Genomic DNA, 18,667 nt, shown 5'->3' with positions numbered 1-18,667 from the left:
AGGGGCAGGAGGCCGGCTCTTAGGTAGGAAGTGCCCTGCGACTGGAGCGCAGACCTGGCCGGGGGTGGGGGGGTGGGTTTGAGCAGGGGCACTACTGTAAGTGAGAGCTGCGGGGCGCAGGGAAGGGGAGGCGGCATCAGAGCGCCGCGGGGGCAGGAAGGGGAGGTGGAGGGCGCGGCGGGGGAGCGGGAGGCGGGTGTCGGGAGAGCAGAAAGGACCAAAGCCTGGAGGAAGCCGAGAGGGAGAAGGGGCGACGCCAGAATCCGTGCAGGAGAAACCTGCGCTTTCAGGCAGGGGAGGGCGGGGGCGCGCAGGAGGGAGGGAGGGAGGGAGGGAGGCGGGGGTGAGGGGGCAGGCGCGGGGAGAGGGGAGTATAACTCGGCAGCCGCGAAGCGCGGGGCAGTTTCGCATGCCCAGGTCTGCAGCCAGCGCCAAGCGGAGCCCAGCAACAGCGCAGACTGACCTCGTAGCCAGCGGTGGAGCGCGTAGCCGGGTCAAGGCGCGCCGAGCTCCGAGTGGCGGCGAGTGAGCGCAACTCCGCATCGCCCTTCCCCTCTCCGGCGCTCGCCCAGAGCTTCTGCGGAGGGTCCCGGCTACCGGGGCCAGTTGCGTGAGCCACATACAAGCGCGCGGGCAGGCCGGGAAGATGATGATGATGTCCCTGAACAGCAAGCAGGCGTTCAGCATGCCGCACGGCGGCAGCCTGCACGTGGAGCCCAAGTACTCGGCATTGCACAGCGCCTCGCCCGGGTCCTCTGCACCCGCGGCGCCCTCCGCCAGCTCTCCTAGCAGCTCGAGCAATGCTGGCGGCGGTGGCGGCAGTGGCGGGGGCGGTGGAGGCCGGAGCAGCAGCTCCAGCAGCAGTGGCAGCAGCGGCGGCAGCGGCGGGGGCTCCGAGGCGATGCGGAGAGCATGTCTTCCAACCCCACCGGTGCGTATTTCTGCATAATCACCGCTTAAAGGCACATTTTGACAGCCCCCTTTATCTGCTTGATGTTTTTTTCATGTCTGCACAGCAAATCACCCCGCACCTCCAACCAATTTCCTCCCCCCCCCTTTCTTATGTATTCAGAGGGTCTTTCCTTTCATATTAATTTTTAAGACCTGGAATGTTGCCTGTGCGCGTGTTGTGTTGTTGTGTTTGCAGGCTCACTTTCCTCCTCCTCGTGCACTCGTGGCTTCTCTCCGTGGCTTCCCTCCTCTCCTCCTCACCTGCTAGTTTCAGGATTGTTATTATTATTATTTTAATTTATTTTTAACGTTCTGGGAATGTTGTAGGCGCGGCGGCGGTGTCGAGCTCTGGGCCGGAGCTTCCGGAGAGAGTGCGCACAATTCCCCGCTGAGAGTGATGTGTGCCTTTTACTTGCAATTGCAGAGCAATATATTCGGCGGGCTGGATGAGAGCCTGCTGGCCCGCGCCGAGGCTCTGGCGGCGGTGGACATCGTCTCCCAGAGCAAGAGCCACCACCATCACCCGCCCCACCACAGCCCCTTCAAGCCGGACGCCACCTACCACACCATGAACACCATCCCGTGCACGTCGGCTGCCTCCTCTTCGTCGGTGCCCATCTCGCACCCGTCCGCGCTGGCGGGCACGCACCACCACCACCACCACCACCACCATCACCACCATCAGCCTCATCAGGCGCTTGAGGGCGAGTTGCTGGAGCACCTGAGTCCCGGGCTAGCGCTGGGTGCCATGGCGGGCCCCGACGGCGCCGTGGTGTCCACTCCAGCTCACGCACCGCCCATGGCTACCATGAACCCCATGCACCAAGCCGCTCTCAGCATGGCCCACGCGCACGGGCTGCCCTCACACATGGGCTGCATGAGCGACGTGGACGCCGACCCCCGGGACCTGGAGGCGTTCGCCGAGCGCTTCAAGCAGCGACGCATCAAGCTAGGGGTGACCCAGGCCGATGTGGGCTCCGCGCTGGCCAACCTCAAGATCCCCGGCGTGGGCTCGCTCAGCCAGAGCACCATCTGCAGGTTCGAGTCCCTCACGTTGTCTCACAACAATATGATCGCGCTCAAACCCATCCTGCAAGCGTGGCTAGAGGAGGCGGAGAAGTCTCACCGCGAGAAGCTCACCAAGCCGGAGCTCTTCAACGGCGCGGAGAAGAAGCGCAAGCGCACGTCTATCGCGGCGCCGGAGAAGCGCTCGCTCGAAGCCTACTTCGCCATCCAGCCGCGGCCCTCTTCCGAGAAGATCGCCGCCATCGCTGAGAAGCTGGACCTTAAGAAGAACGTGGTGCGCGTCTGGTTCTGCAACCAGAGGCAGAAACAGAAAAGAATGAAATATTCCGCGGGCATTTAGGAGACCCACGGCCTCTCCAGGGACAGGCCCCTCCTCATCTCCTCTTTTCCCTCCCTCTCTCTCCTGCCTCTTTTTTTTTTCTCCCTCCCCCCCCGCCCCCACTTTTCGCGACTAGAAACAATTCCATTAAATGTGAATCGGGAGAAAGCGAGATTGGAGAGCGAGCGAACGAGCAAGTCACTGAGCCCAAGTCCGGTGAGAATGTGAAACGATTTCTCAAGGGAAAGAAAAACAAAAGAAGGGATTTGTCAAGTTGTAGCAAAGTTGTCCCTTTCGACCCCACCCCACCCGGAAAAGGCACCTCGGCCTCTTCAGAGGAAGTCTGGAGCCGGCTGTTTGCAGGAAGGCAGACGGGACAGCCTTTTAAAAGGCTTCCAGAATGAGCAAGTAAGATTTGTTTTTATTTCTAAAGACATCACCCTTGTTCCGAGTTTAAAAGTACACTTTGCAGCTATTTTTCAGAAATAGAAATTGATTCAGGACTGAAACTTTAAGCTAGAGTTGATGCTTAATGTGATAGAGACATCTCTAAAGTATTTTGAATTTTAAAAAAAAGATGGCAGATTTTCTGCATTTACACTGTATATTATATATATATTTTTATTGTGGTTCTTACCCCCTTCTTCCTTCTCTGAAGTGTTAATGCTTAAGGAAGGAGTTGCGCCTGCTGTGTTCACTGATCTTGAAAGCTATTATTAGATTATTGCTGAACAACCCTCTGTAAATTATTAATTTATCTCTCTAGCAACTTAATTTGTGCACATTCTAATTAATTAAGCTTATTTACTCTTAAAAAACGGGAGAACGTATGGCTAGTGAAGTTAACAAATTTTTTTATTTGATGGGTTTACTGAATTTTTACAGCTTTCCTCTTACACTATGTTCCTTTTGGCCCATTTGTATATTCTCACTTTGAATGAAGATTGCTTTTTCTTTGTTTTTACTGGTAGTGTTCTGATTTGTGAGTCGACACTCAGTAATGGATGTCTTAATCGTGTAGACCTGATTCACTGTCCAAAGTATTGTTTACTTCGTTACATATTTAATGGGGATTCCCACATTGTCCCTGCTACACAGGCACTCTCTCACTCACTCATAGACACACACACACACACACACACACACCTCTAATGGAAGAGAAGAAGTCAAGCAGTTGGAAGCATGACTAGGATGCATCGTTTTCTAGCTTTAGGTGCATTTGTCACTTGGTGTTTGCCCTTCCAGATTCTAAGATTTCACCAAGGTATTTCAGTCTTCTAGTTTTCAATTGCTCTGTTGACTACATTTTAACATTTACAAGAATCCTTCCGTTTTTCCTTTTGGAGGTTTGTTTGTAGGAAAACAAATTTGAACTATAAGAAAGACAGTGCACTGCTTGTAAATTCACATTGTTTGGTAGAATTCTTTTGAAACAACAACAACAAAAATTAGGTACATGATGACTGGTACCTTATCTACTGTAAATACTTCATTCAAAATCATGCACATATAGATATATTCTTACAAAGTTTGCTGTATTGCTGTTCCATTTAAGGCTCTCTGAAGCCTTGAGTTCTGTATATGACCTGGTTTCTTGTTTCTGTTAATAGATTTATTTACTATGGTAATGTATTAAGTTATTTTTGGTGTTGTTTGATTGTCTTTCACTGAAGAGATGATTTTAATGTTTTATTGGCAAAGTATGCTGCTTTTTTTCATTAAAATATGCTATTGAAATTAAATGGCTTTTAAAATGTGATGTTGTTTTAAATCATTTACATGGGAATTATTTTGATGGGGGAATTTTTTAAAAGAAGAAACACATTTTAACATTTTATAATGCAGTGGTTGTTGCCAAAGTCTGGTTTGGATTTAGTAGAGGGTGTTTCTCTAGGAAAGTATAAAAGAACAGGGTCTATAATAGCCTTCTCATAGCCAGAGCTCATCTCACAGGGTGCTTTGCTTTTCTGCCCAGATGAGGTCACAACATTGGGCTCCAAATACCTCTCTTGAAGTTATTTCTCCAGATCAGCAAAATTCTGCAAAGAGCATCTCTGTGAGCAGAGGTATTGCATGGGTAAAAGAAAGGAACTCAGTTCGGTTTTCAGCAGCACTGGGAGACTGGGTGTGGCAAGTGTCAAGGCCTGGTTGGTGGAGTAGGACACCCTGGCTGAGACCTAGGGGATGGCCCACCAGAGTTCTCAGTTCAGTCACCACTCCTGGAGAGCAGTGCCCCACAACCAGAGCTCAAAGCACCTAGGTTACTGGGATATGAAGTAAAGCATCTCTCTCTCTCTCTCTTTCTCTCGCCCTCTCTCTCTCTCCATTGCCATGACCTTTAAGGAAACTCACATTCTGCAAGAAATCCTGGGTGGTTAGAGGGAGCAAAATTTTGCCCCCTTTCTATGACTCATCCAGACACCAGAGTTGGTGGAAGTCTGTCTACTGGTGGTTTGACACAAAGAAATTTTGCCTATTTGATACACTGACTTTTCTTTTTCTGATCCTCATTTTCAAAAAACCTCCTCACAAATTTTAATAATTTTCAGACTTCCTACAATATTTGGGCAACATGTTAAGTTTTCAAAGTTTTTTTTTTTCAGGAAAGCTCTGGTTTAGATATTTACATTATTAATGATGAAAGCATCATATTAATTATAGGTACAACAAGAGAGAGGAATCAGGCCATCCTCCAAGTGTAATTCTGCTAACCAGAGCTGTTACCTCTCTAATACGGAACTGTCTTGGAATATTTCTTATTTTGAGGATGAGGTAAGGAAACATCCCATGAGTCAATGAAAATTGTTATAGTGGCTCAAGTTGGAATGAAATGTTTTTGGAAAATTGATTATGACTTTCAGATGTAACAAAAAGAGTTCTGAAAGTTGGATGGATAATGGGTGGAGGGACTTCTTTCCCTATAACTGAATAAAAGGCACCTGAAAGAACAAAATCCATATGTCCCTTTAGAAATAATGAGATACATTGCATAGATATCTAAGGAAATATAGAAAGTTGTGGAGATTTAAAAGAAAGAATTGTAATTTCATATATAGTGATATTGATAGTTTAATTTTATTTCTGTGTTGTGAAGGCTGAATGTCCTTTCTTCCACTTTACCCCCCACTATTAGATTCAGTTTTCCTGAAAGTCTTTTCAAACAGCCAGTCTCCAATCTCACTGTACTAGGTACTGGTTTCAGCACCACGGATAGTAACCACATGACTCAGTCTCGCTCCAACACGTTTAACCATACAGTTCTAGCCAGTTGGAGAACTTTCTGCTTGCTTACTTTTTCTGGAGAGCGGAAAATGAATTAAATGGCTTGAATGTATAGCAAACCAGACTTTCTGATCTAGAATAAAAATTATCTTCAGTAAATAACACCTCCTCCTTCCCATATGTTGCTGTTAACTAAGCGTCCAGGAAATGTGCTAGGAGGAAGGGGAGTCAGTTAGGGGAAAGACAGGTGTGCTTGTGTTTTCTTTCTACAAATATAACATCTTTAAATGAAGAGAGAAATACTGTAAAAGTAGTAGAAATTAAGAAATATCATGGATAGAAATAAAATAGGTGTTCTTTTTAGTGCATTTTGAAATATGTGATAGCTTGCATGTATGCATGTTTGTCCTAGATTTTTGTGAGGAACGTGACAGGAAAGCAACTATCCATTTACTTCAACAGTTGATAGTGAAGACCTATATTTCCCCCTTCATTCATCAACTGTTCTTTGTCTCCTGTGTTCCTGGACTTCTACAACTATCACATTTTAAGTTCATCTTCTTGATGTTATCACAAGGGTAAAAAAAAATTTCCTGCCTACAAAACGGAAATTATATCCATTATTTAAGCCTGCTTAAATGTGTTTGTTTTATGAGAAAAGCAGAATTTTAAAAAGAAATATATTCGGAAAGTTTTTAAGTGAATGATAGTTGCAGAGATATACCAAAACAAAGAGATTTGAAGAGGATTGGTCTTAAAGAAGAAATGAAAGGTAAGACTAGAAGGGTCTGTTTATAAATTGTTGAGAAATATCCATTTGGTATTGGCTTTCAAAATACTCAGATGGATAAATAGCAAATTGTGTCTGAAGACCCTTGTCATATCAATCAAATCCATTGGCATTTATGACTCCTTTCCTAATTTTTTCCCCTAAAGGTCCACAATGACTATTTTATCAGAAAAAGGTATTTTACGAATTGACTTAGCTGCATACCTAATCTTCCTCAATATGACGTTTCAGAATTATGTAGTTTATTTTCTTTTAACTTCTTTAAAGGCAAATGATCCAAATGATTCAATGGATAATCATTTAAGTCTAAAATGGAATGAAATAGTGACTAATAGCAAAGATCATTGCGGCCTGGTTGATAGCTAAGTACTCTCTACACCAATTGGATAATACTATTATCTGCAATTTTTTTTTGAAATTTGACATTAAATCAGTTGGTCTGTTCTTTATAGATTAAGTTTCATTGATACACAGCTTGGGGAAGAATAATGGAAATATGAAAAAGCAAATGAAATAACTGGGCTTTACATTCAATGTAACACTCTCCTATCTTCTATAAAATGTATCGAAAAAATAAATAACATTATGTAACTAAGTCTTTTTTACTATCAAGAACAGATTCTGGGACCTCTTTTTGCCAAGAGAATTGGAATTTGGGGGGTAAAATGTTTTATTTTAAACTTTAAATGAATCAATTCATTTTGATCTATCTGTTGGGGAAGCTCTTGAGGAGATGGTGGAAAAGGGATTAAAAAATTCACTTGATCTTAAAAGACATGTTATTCGGAAGATGAAGCTCAAATTTTTCTAAGCAAGCCATAACAGTAAGTTTAGAAATTCATCCTTTCAATTGTTTGGCAACAACAATTTATATTTCTAGGTAAATGGTCCACATTAGAACTCAAAACTACACTTTACTTTTCAGTTAGCCTTGGAGGGAGGGGCTGCAACAGAAGGAAAAAAAAAAAAAAAAGAAGTTGGATTGGTGTCCTGATAGGAAGAAAAGGAAGACAAAGGTTCCCGGATAGTTATGATGATAGAAATATTCCTGAAGTCTGCATTTGTCAGGAGACAGATTTATGACAATGTGAAAAAAAAAATCACTAAAATTTCCCTGCTTTTCTCCTTTAAAGGAGCCATTCCCCGTCCTGAAAGGCTATTATGAGCGAATTAATAAATTACACAGCGAATTATTAAATCCAGATAATTACAAGGAATAAGTAAGTAATCATTAGTTATCTCAGCTAATTACTGTGGGTCACAGCCAGCCGGAATGTGAAATCCTCCTCGGGAATTGAAATTAAGTTTGCACAGTGAGTCTCTCTGCTTGACATCCCCAGTCTGTAGGCACATGGCAGCTCCCTTGTGAGCCAGTCTTTCTATTTAACTTGGAGAGAATAGAAATAAAATTAAGTGGCGATGTGATAATAGGAAGCTGCTCAGAAAGCAAACTGTGGGTTTTATTCTACTTGGAGATGAAATGCTATATTTACACCAGTTTCCATTTTTTTTGAAGTACCCTTGTTGAGACAGGCTTCCTGAATACTCACACTCACACACACACAGAGGCATCTGGTGTGACAGTCCGATTAGTAGCATATGAAGAAGGCTCAAGAAGAACAAACGTTTTGAGGTGTCTGTGTGTTTGTGCGTGTGTGCGTGTGTGTGTGTGTGTGTGTGTTTGGGGGCAGCAGTGAGAAAGAAAGAAAGAAAATGAAAATATTACTCTTTGCTTTCATCCCACACAGTGGAAAGGCTGTCGAAAAGTGCAGCCTCGTCTAATAATCTGTTTGTTTTGTTTGGGTAACAATATGCTTTCATCTTGCTACAGGAAGAACCAGCTTAGTGCAAATGTTGTCTCTCGTTGATCTTTGCCAGATGCTTCAAGAACTGATGTCACCTTTTTTCTTTTTTTCTTTTTCCCCCCGTATAGCATCACTTTCTGAAACCAGTCTCCACTACCCTTTTTTCCCTCCACTCCAACCCCACCCCTAGGCCTTCTCAAAGGGCAGAGAAGACAGTCAAGCCTGGTGCCTGTTGGAAAGTGGAAAACGTATCTGTGTGATAAAGTGTGTGTATCACAGGGCTGGGAAAGACTGGACATATGAAGAAAACTATTGTTAATATATTAAAATGAGGGGGGAAATCTAAGAGCTTTTTTTTTTTTTTATCAATTGCAATTAGATGGACAGTCTTTCCACTCATTCCCTGCTCTAGTCTGGGATGATAATAAAAATTTAATGAAGCCTGGGACGAGCAGAGAGCTCTGTCTGGGGACTGTGGAATAGAATATTTTAACTGTACATTTATACCAACTGTCTGGCTTCAAAGACGTGACTGCTTTTAATCTCGAATTAGAAAACCACAGACTTGAAATTAAATATTAGATACCCTCGGATCCCCTTCCTTTCTGAAATATTGTCACGACTCTGTTTTCCTCCATTGGCCTATAACACACATATCTTAGGTCTCCAATTACATTTCCGTGAATAATAGATGGCTTTGATAGGGTGCAGAATTCTGGTGCTTTTGTTGTTGTTGTTGTTTTTTAATAGAGTTAATGCAATATTAATTGGCTGTAGACGTTATAAGAATGCACAGCCCCCTTTTCAGGAACAAATCGATGAGATAGGGATGTGAGAGAGAGAGGGAAGGCGAAGGCTTTCCCCAGCCTAGGTCACTTCTTTGTGGAGGGGACCTTCTTAGAGCTTTGGGTAAGTGAAGGGGCGCCTTGAGTTCCACGACCCTGGCTGCTCGGGCTCGGCAGCCTGGAGCGAGGACCTACCGGTGAGTGCAGAGGTAGCGAAAGGGAACTGTGCGTGTGAGAACCGGGGCGCGGGAACAGTGATCACCGACCGAGAGACTTTCCTCTCGTGATTGCCTGACCGGCTCTGGCGGTGCAGAGGAATCAAGATCTTTGCACCCACCAGCTGGCTTACCATCACTTACACCCGCCGGCCTTGGGTTGCCTGCCAGCCCCAATTCCCCTCTCCTCCAGTTCCGGGTGCACGTTGATGAGAAACTGATTGGGAGGGGGTGACTGTTACAGTCCACAGCTTTAGGGGGTGGGGAGCAGAGCCGCCCTCTGAGCCGGCCGAGCTTGCCCTGGCCCCGCGTGGCCCCTAGAGCCTGCGGGAAGCAGGCGCCTTGCCGGGCGCGCAGCCAGGAACCTGCGAGAACGAGAGGCCCGGGCGCCTCGCCCCCTTGCATTTTACTAATCACTTCTATTTAAATTCTAGCTCGGTCCGCCGCTCTCTCTCCGGGAAAGCTCTGGAGAACTGGACCCATCAATTATTCTGAAAAAATCCCAGACTACGTGAGGCTTCCAGCCTGCGGGAGGGAGGCGGCGGGAGGTGGTGGAGAACCTAGCCCCTACCCCTCTCCCCTCCTCTCCGCCCTCCCCAGCGCGGAGCCCTCGGTGTACACTTAACTTCAGGTTCGGGGCCCAAGGGAGTGCTTGCGCCTTCTGAGGGTTTGAGCTTTGTGGGCCGGGAGGAGAGGTGGTGGGATGAGGGTGGCACCTGGCCTCGCTTTTCCTTCCACCCGCGTGGCAAGGTTTCAGTCCTGTGCAGCCGGGTCAGATGTGTCACTGTTTGCCGGGCTGCTACCCCCTTCAGCACCGACCCCGCCGCTCACTTTCTGCCGGGTCCCTAATGCGGGCCGAGGGGTGGAGGGCTGCTGGGCGCGGAGCAGTCTCTGCTCAGCCTTCTTTTACTCCACAGCTCTGCAAGGCTGAGACCTTGGGGACGTTCTACTTCAGAAGCTTTTTCGGAACCTCGATTTAAAGTTCTCTAGCACTCACCCCTGCTCTCCCAGCGATTCAGGCTCCAGGATGCCCCGAGGCCGAGCAGCTAGCCGAGCGCGCAGCTGGACGCGCAAAAGGAACGCATTCGCTCTAAAGTAGGCAGGCGGGTGAGCCTGGCTAGTAATTACTGCCCCCGCCCAGCCTCACCACCCCCCGCCCCAGCACTGGGTCTGCAGCCATTACTCCAGCTGTCACTCGGAGGAAAGCAAGAGCCCTCCCCCATCCCCAGACTTTGCAGTAGCCAACGGAAGGTTGCGCCCCCTAACCCTCCCCTAGGGTCTGAGTCGTGGTTCTTCAAATTTTGTTATAATTTTTCATAAACACATTAGTTCCTCTTTCCCCATAACCCTCCCATTTTCTGGACCTTGGGAGCACATTCAAAGTCTTATGGTGTGTCTATTGGTGAGTTTTTTGTTGTCGTTGTTGTTCTTGTTTTTGATGGGCGGGTTCTCTTTTAGCTTCCAGGTTTCCCTAAATAATTGGAGGCTACAAGAAAATGAGAAGTATGCGTCCAATATTTTTGAAAGAAGCCAACTGGCTTCTGGAATACTTGTAAGATGCCAAAGTCGTCCTGTTAATCGGTAGGATTTGGTTTAAAAACAATCAAACAAGTAATTGATGGGTTTGTAAGTGATTGGAAGACATAAATCAACACCCTCTGCACAAGTGGCTCGGACAGTGACTGCATTTTCAGAAGGCCTGTGTGACTCAGAGGTTGGTGGACTCACCAGGAGATGGAGGGTTAATACACACAGGGGCAGAGTGTCCGACTTTCCCAGTGGGCCCCCAGGGCTTTGCTAAATGGCAGTCTGCCTCTTTGTGCATTTTGGTTAAAAGAGGTGGAGGCTCCCTGATTTCTGGGGACAGAGCAGGCCCTTGGCTTGGGGAGTTCTTGGCCTGGTTGTGTAAGGTGTTGGAGGTGAGGGTGGCAGAAGGCGGTAATCCTGTGTGTGGGGGGCAGTCACCTTATGCTCCAAATTCAACAGCAGTCCAGGGCCCACATAGGTAAGGGAAGATTTCACAGGAAGGTCCTTGACCCTTGCCCGGAATAGTCATCTTTTCTGCTCCAATCCTAGGTGAACCAAATCACTTTGCAGCGCGGGGGAGGCACACCTCTGGCCAGAGTACACCGAGCCTCCGCAGGCTTGGCCTGAAGCCACAGACTGGAAGAGAATTGGAGATCCCCTACTGCAACGCGGGCATTTTCCTCACTGCTTGTCATCCAGTAACACACATGTAGCTGGACGTTCACACACCAACACACAGGTTCACTCAGAGCCATTCCCTGGGGCCCGCATGCCTTGGTGAAACTTTTCAAACTCACTCAAAATCTCTCCTTCTTAGTCTATCCAAGACACGCGATTCACCTGGGAAGATGCTCCAACCTCCGTGCGTGCCTCTTCTTGGTGCACCGACAGGCTCTGACCTTCTGTTTGCCACAGGTGTACTTCCTACCCATCCTGCCTTTACACGGAGCTCAAACATGGTGTCTTTGGGGCAGCTCCTCTGGCTCCGAGAGGGAAGCGGTCTGTGACTCCCCGGATGGGCGTGAGGACAGGGCCTGTGTCTGGGCTCAGCGGGGGTGAGGAACCAGAATTAGATGGAGGATTCAGTGCTTCAGGCTCTGGGCTCTCCCGGACTTCAGCGTGGCTTGCGGAGAGCGCGGCCTGGCTCACCGGTTGTAAGTGTCATTTTGGCACCATCTTCAAGGTTCTAATTAACAATGCCACTCACGTCTTCACCTGGAGCCAGAATGAGGGCAACCGCTTTCTCCTCTTTCTCCAGAGTCTTTGGTCTTTGGGGTGGGATTAGGGGTGGGTGGTGAGTGGGGAAGAGGACCCAGACCCTGGATGCCCAGCTAGGATTTCTGATTCCTTTTGAGAGGAAAGTCGTTTCTGAGGACGTGGAGTTCACGTCCCTAAATTAAGTCTCTAACTTCCGCGAAATGGTCCTAAATGGGTTAGATAAGAATCAGTTGGCAACTTGCACTTTTGTTTCATCAACTTTTCACTTTGGAGCCCTGAGAGCTTTTAATTACAGTATTGTCAGAGGGGGCCCATTCTTCCATTTCCTAAATCATTTCATTGATTTCTTTCCCCCTCATGCTGCTTTCTTTTTCAGTAAGACTTATTTTTATCCCCCCTGGGATTCACTCAGAGTTTGGAAGGTGAACAAAGAAAAAGAGGGAGTATGGGGGGAGATGGGTGGTTAATAGGAGATGATCTCTACTTTTCCCCGGGGAGAGGAAGACATGCAGAGTGATCACATCTGCCATCTCCTTATCTTAGATAGTGTAGATGCCCAAAAGAGAAAAGAGAGCTATAATAAAATAGAAAGGGCACATCACAGGGAACCAGAGCGGCCCCATTTGGTCAGGTATCCTCTATGTGTCCCCAGGAGGAGTGGAAGAAGCAAATCCAGCTCTCTAAGCTGGAATGTGTCAAACATCGCTTGGCATTCTGAAAAGCTCAGCCACTTTTCCCTCTCCCAACCCAGTGAGATCAGAATTCTGCAGTTTTGTGATTAATTTTGCTATTCACATAATTCTAAGTTTTATTTTTCCAAGTTAGTTTTTACCATCCAATTCTGCCATCACACAGAGCATCCAACAGCCAGTGGAAAACAGAGGGGAGCTGGATGTTGCCGTCAGATGAAATGGAAGCTGAGTCTGCTCTTGCTCCCATTGCTGCAGAATCTTACACTGGTGGGTAGAAGAAATGTCCAGATGTTTCCCGCATGTCCTGTGAGCCCTAGAAGTGTGTGTGATTGGGGAGGAGGGTTAGAGGGAAGAGTAGACAGATTAGTGGAAGATGAGAGCAATCGTATTTATTGTACCCCAATTTAAAACTACTTCATAACTCAGTAATGATGGTAAGAAGCATCTTACTCTCCACCATTTAACTCCTGGCTATTAGGTATCAGTTACTGCAAGATAAAATGATTTAATCAGTCTAGGAGAAATCTCTTTAATGCTCAACCCCTCACCCTTCCATTTTCCTCTCCCCTGTGCTCTTCTCATTACTCTTAGCTCTCAGATGGCTTGGATGAGGAAATCTTAGAAGCTGGTGTCACTGGTAGAAATAGCTCCCTTATTGAGGCAGGATTTCTGTATTAACTTTAACACTGCCCACGAATTGCTTATGAAAAACCGACCCCCTCCCCCCAAATCCATATTTATATTGTGTGTGTAAGGCAGGGAAAACTGCCCTGAGATGCAGTAATGCTTGAATTTCCTGCAGCAGAAAGGCTGAGGTTTTGTTTGTTTGTAATTCATAATAAACAGGTCATTGACAAGCTAGAGTCTGCTGGGTTTTCAGGTTATGCAAATTCACTCTTACGCAAACTCTTTCCCCTTTTTCAGGAAAGGATGTTATCTCTGAAACTGCAGCCAGAAATAGCTCTAAGCAATCCCAGCGTTAAACATGGCAATCACCCCAGCTGATGCCAAGTAGACGTGATAAAGCAGAAACTGGACACAGGTAACACAGTCTTAGGGTAACTCCTCTTCCAAGCTTCCCATGAGCCACCAGAGCAGGAATAGGCTGGAAGGAAATCAACTTGAAGAATCAGTCCCCAAACCCTTTTATGCACTCTGATGGCTTGAGACTTAACTCTTAAAATGTGGAAAGCACAGAAGGAAAAAGAAAGAAAGAAAGAAAGAAAGAAAGAAAAAGCAAAGCTACGGATGTCTCCTCCACTTTAAATTAGGTAGGTATTAGAGTTCCTCCAGTCTTTCCTTTCTGAACTCCTGCTCTCACATTCTTTTCCACTCCCCTTCTTCCCGCCTCACCATTACTGTCATCATTTTCCACCTTCTCCCCCTCTTCACTTTCCTCTCCCAATCCCTTCCTCTTCGCAGCACTGTCTTAGAGAACCTGAATTGTGTGCAAAGCTAGGAATGAGAGCTCAAGCAATTTCACAGTGAAAGGATTCTAAAAATTGATCAATAGAGCGTAGATCCCAGTAAAGTTGACGGTGTCTTTGAAGATGATGCGGGAATGTGTGTTTAGGGAGCATATAACGCAGATTTGGGTCCCAGTGAAGGAGGAAGTTGTGGCTGTTCTGGGTATCTCGGTGGGTGTGAGGTGCAGGTCTAGGGAGATGAGCCTGGATGCTCTTCTTTTGTGAACCTCTTTAACCACGTGGAGGAGATGCCAAGGACGTCTTTTACTCTTTCAGTTGAAGAAGAAGCACACATTGACTCTAGAAGCTATCATATTTACTACCTAAACACATTGACTTTTAGATGGAAATGCCATCAGTTGTCTCTGCCCAGTTCTGTTGCAGATCTATTAATCATATCCACAAGGATTGCCAAAATGGCAGGGCTCTCTTCGCTTTTCAGTTTATACAGAACAGAATCATTTACATAAAGTCCTTAAGGCAAATAACTGTTGGGGCTCTAATTTATATCTGATCGAAAATTAGCCGTCATTATGCGCTCCATTAGCAGCGTCTTTAATGTGCTTCTAAGCACCATTTGTCAAGCGGCTTGTTAATATCTTTCAAGTCTTTAAAGTTGAGAGCTCATTAAAGAGTGCGCTCTGTTATCGATGTAATTTAGATGAGTTTGGAAGAGCAAGTACACCATGCCTTGAATGGGCAACCTCCAGAAGCCGGGGCAAGGGGGCATATGGTGGCCAAGTTCGCTATTAATGATTTCCCAGAAGCCTTCATGCTTCCTTGATGGAAGATTTCTGGATCCTGTAAAGGTGTTTTTGAAGCCCCCACCCCCACCCCCGGCTCCTTGACTTAGGTGTAAGTCATTCATTTCTCTGGGAAGGAGTATGTTTGTCTTCAATGTTTCTTTCTTTTTTTTTTTTTCTCATTATTCACTGAACCTTATGAGGTTTGGGATGGGGATTATGAAAAAAATGGGCTCTAATCTAAAATCCTTTATAAGAGAATTTGCCAGTTTTCTTTTCTTTTGTTTCTTCATACCTCCATCCCTCACTTAGTGCCTAGTTGTTTATAAATATCCATTAAGAAAACCATAGGCCTAAAGACAGAGCTACTGCCCCTGAACCTATTTTGACGGAGGTATAGTAAACCCGCTTAATTATGTACATATTATTACATTATCTATCAACCATACCATCAGAAGAGCATAGAGGCCAATAAATTACCTCAGTTATTTATCTGAAAATCTATATATTTTGTCATTTTTTTTTTCTGGAGTAGATTATGTTAGTGTAACACAATAAAGAAAAACATTAGTACAGCCAGAAAATTGCAAGTGAGTGCAACGATAATTCCACTAGAAGGAATAGATAACAGAAAACTGCATTTTGTCCTGAATTTTCTGGTAGGTTAGATCAGCCTCCTTTGGATTCAAGTACTGAGTGTATCTGTGAACCTTGCTATCAGGGGTCTGTAAGATATTGCACCCCAGTCTAAATCTCACATTAAAAGAAAAGCATTCCAACCACCATGATTTTTTAACCCCACTTCTTATCACTACTCTAAATTCACTTCCCCTCCTGAGACCTTCTGGGAACTCAGATGAATGCAAGATAATGAAAGACATTAGGCATTTTATTCTCTCCTCCAATTTTCCAAGGTTCTTTCAACCTTAGCTTGTGTGTGAAGATAGCTCTACTTTTATCAGATTAAGTAAAAAATAAAACCAAGAGTTTAGGAACTGGACCCAGATGGGGTTGGTTCAAATACCTCAAAGTCTTTTTAGAGAAGACCCATCTCCCCCCTTTACCTCCTCTTCCAAGAATAATCTTGTTTTCATCATTTGTTAAACAGTTTATTCTTACACTCCACACCTTAAAAGAGTTCATCACGTACACACGGAGAAAGAGAAGGGAGAAAGATATAATAGGATCAATCTAAGGACATATTGAGGTCATATAACAGCACAAATATTCTCAAGTGCTCTGTGTAATGTGCAGTGGGGATTTTGGGCAGTTTTATTGTGTGGTAGGATCCTCATCTCCGTTGTTTTTTACAGGATTCCTTCAGGCTAAAGTAATAAAGCGAGTAATTAGAATGCTAAAGACAGATGTAAATAACAGGAATGAGACAGCGGTGACAGATGAGCGGCTGGGTCAGGAAAGAGCCCAGTTGGTGTAAATGACACCGCTTCCTCGCTCCCGATCCCCTCCCCCACCCCATTCCCTTTTTCTCTTTCGGCCTCGCTGTCCTCCCAGCCGTGGCCTTAGGCGACCGACCGGGGACACACCGGTCAAATTGCACTCGGGAGGCGCAGCGCGGCTGCTGGGTTACGGCCGCGCGGGGGGCGTCTCGCGCCTCGGGAGCCACAGGCTCACCCACCGATCGGCCGCGAGGCGGGCGCCAGTCGGGTACCAGGGCCTTCCCGGGGTCCCTCCCCGGCCGCCAGGACTGGCAGGTCGCGCAGCCCGCGCCTCCCTGCAGCGCCCCCGCCTGCGCCCAGCCGGGGACCTCGGGCGCGGTGGCTGAGCGCCGCAGCCGCTTCGTTCCTCCCATCGGGCCCGCTGCCCTCGAGCCTTTGTCCCCTTTTCTCCCAAACCTGAGCGAAGAGGCCCGGGAGGTGCCTTCACCGCCCACTTTGGCGGAGGAAGCCAGGCCCGCCCAGGCGTCTAGCTGGCCATAAGGCTGCGGCCCGATACCCTGGAAGCGGCCCAACTGCGCGCCGGGGTCTCCAAGGCCCTTTTCCTCCGGTGACTCCCACCCTGGAAGTGCATTATAGGGCTTCCTTGGATTCCCAAGGCCACCCCTGGCAGAAGCCAGCCCTTCCTGGTGTAAATGTTCAAATTACTCCACGAAGAACCGGAGAAAAGCAACTCACCTTGCCTTTTGATTAAGAGGATGTAGCAGCAGTTTGCCTTTCCCACCCTTGACCTGTCAACAGCGAGACGCGTAGGAGAGCAAATACAGTAATTAGTAAGTGAATGCATTTCATTCCTTCGCAATAATTTAAATAGACCGAAGCAGCCTGGTCCCAGCTTGTTATATGGAAGTTTAAAAATGTAAATCCTACGTAACCACTATCTTTGGCGTTAAAGAAGGAAGAATAATCAGATCTCATCCAAATCTCATTAACAGGTCGTTTAGTCACTGAAACCTCACAGATAACTTTCGGGATCTGCTTTACAGAAAGACCTCTTATTCATTCTTAGAGGAGGCTTAGCCCTAAAATTAGGGCCTATGCGGGTATGAAGATTCATTTTAAGGAAAATGACAATTCTAGGGACACTGCTGCCCTTTGGAGTGGCATTGGTTAAGAGTAGACATAAGTGAGCATTCATCCTCACCTTCCTGTTTAGCTTTAGAGCGTTAAATGCCATCAGTATTCTTCAGATTACACACACACACACACACACACACACACACACACACACACATCAAACAAACAAAAAACTCCTGAGTCAGCCAAATTGGCCAGGAGGCAGCTCCAATCTCCCTTGGTAATGTTGGTACTGGGGTAGGTTAGCAGGTGCGTATGAAACACAGTGACATATATGTCAGCTGTCCCCTGTTCCTTCCCAGATTGTTAACATTAGTTATGCCTATCAGCAGACTAAGGTGACCATTCTTCCAGATTTTTAAAGGAAGCTTGTAAATGGTCGGGCAAAATGAGAAATGTATATTTATTAATTTGGGTTTTAATTTTTAATACCTGATCAATAAATATATTTTCATCATTTGTATCAATAAATGCAATGGATGCATTTCTGAACCTGATTCCTGCCTGATTCAAACTGATTATTATTTTGTTTTGAGTTAACATTTTATTTTTAAACTACTATCTCTTCCTTAAAAAAGAAAACACCGAGGAATGTCTGCGAACTATTGATGAAGCTGGTGATGATGAGCGCTATCCCTCTTAGGCTCTTAGGTCAAATCTAGAGGGCAAATTTTTGGAGGCTTTTGTTAAGTCTATACTTGATGAAAGTGAGTATTTCAGTTAGGCATGACTAAAGAATGAGAGCTCCTTCCCAGATGAAAAGTTTGTCAACATTGGTGGGTATTGATGAGGGATCACCACAAATTCGTGGAAAATTGGTAGCCTGCTTTGCATGATATATATTTTTCTTTCTTTAGTAACTGGAAGTCTGATCAATTTTTTAAAGTCTGACCTTGGAAAACTGAATTGGGTCGAAAACTAATGCTCATGAAGAAACATATGGGACTAATGGATAAATTCCCTCTGTTTATGTGTAGCCTCAGGACCTAAAACCTAGGTCTGATCTGAAATCTTGATCTAGTCCTCTGATAGCAACCTTCACTTATGCTCCCAGCTTCATACATTCCGACTAAGAATCAGGCTGGTGCTAGAAGGTGGTAGGTTATCATGTAAATATGTGATGTAACCACATTCTGGGTGTGGATTTCTTATTGCTAAGGTAGCTATGCAACTGGAAATGAGGAGAAGCAGAAGGAATGGTGGGAAAGAGCTAGAGGTCATGGGGGCTTGGATCACTTTTGTAAGAGGTGAGAATTACTTTTGGGTTTCCTTTTATTTCATGAAGGACCTTTACTGTGTGCAGAAATATTTTCTGTTATAGAAATTTCCAGTGTTAGGTTGTGACTCATTAGTGGGTAATGAACTTAATTTAGTGGA

General features: G+C 45.8%; 1 protein-coding gene across 1 annotated transcript; it reads left to right on the top strand.

Annotated features, from left to right (window-relative positions):
• Positions 1 to 646: 646 nt before the first annotated feature.
• Positions 647 to 2,317, top strand: POU4F2 (POU class 4 homeobox 2; the record flags this gene model as incomplete). The annotated part of the gene is made up of 2 exons (XM_082837987.1): positions 647 to 931; positions 1,376 to 2,317. The coding sequence occupies 2 exons, from the start codon at positions 647 to 649 to the stop codon at positions 2,315 to 2,317; spliced, it is 1,227 nt and encodes a 408-aa protein (XP_082694113.1).
• Between the last annotated feature and the right edge of the window lie 16,350 nt (positions 2,318 to 18,667).

Source organism: Leucopleurus acutus (genome assembly GCF_964270905.1).
Source record: "Leucopleurus acutus genome assembly, chromosome: 4".
Taxonomy (NCBI): Eukaryota; Metazoa; Chordata; class Mammalia; order Artiodactyla; family Delphinidae; genus Leucopleurus; species Leucopleurus acutus.
The sequence above is the reverse complement of the archived record's forward strand: the minus strand, read 5'-3'. Positions and strand labels throughout refer to the sequence as shown.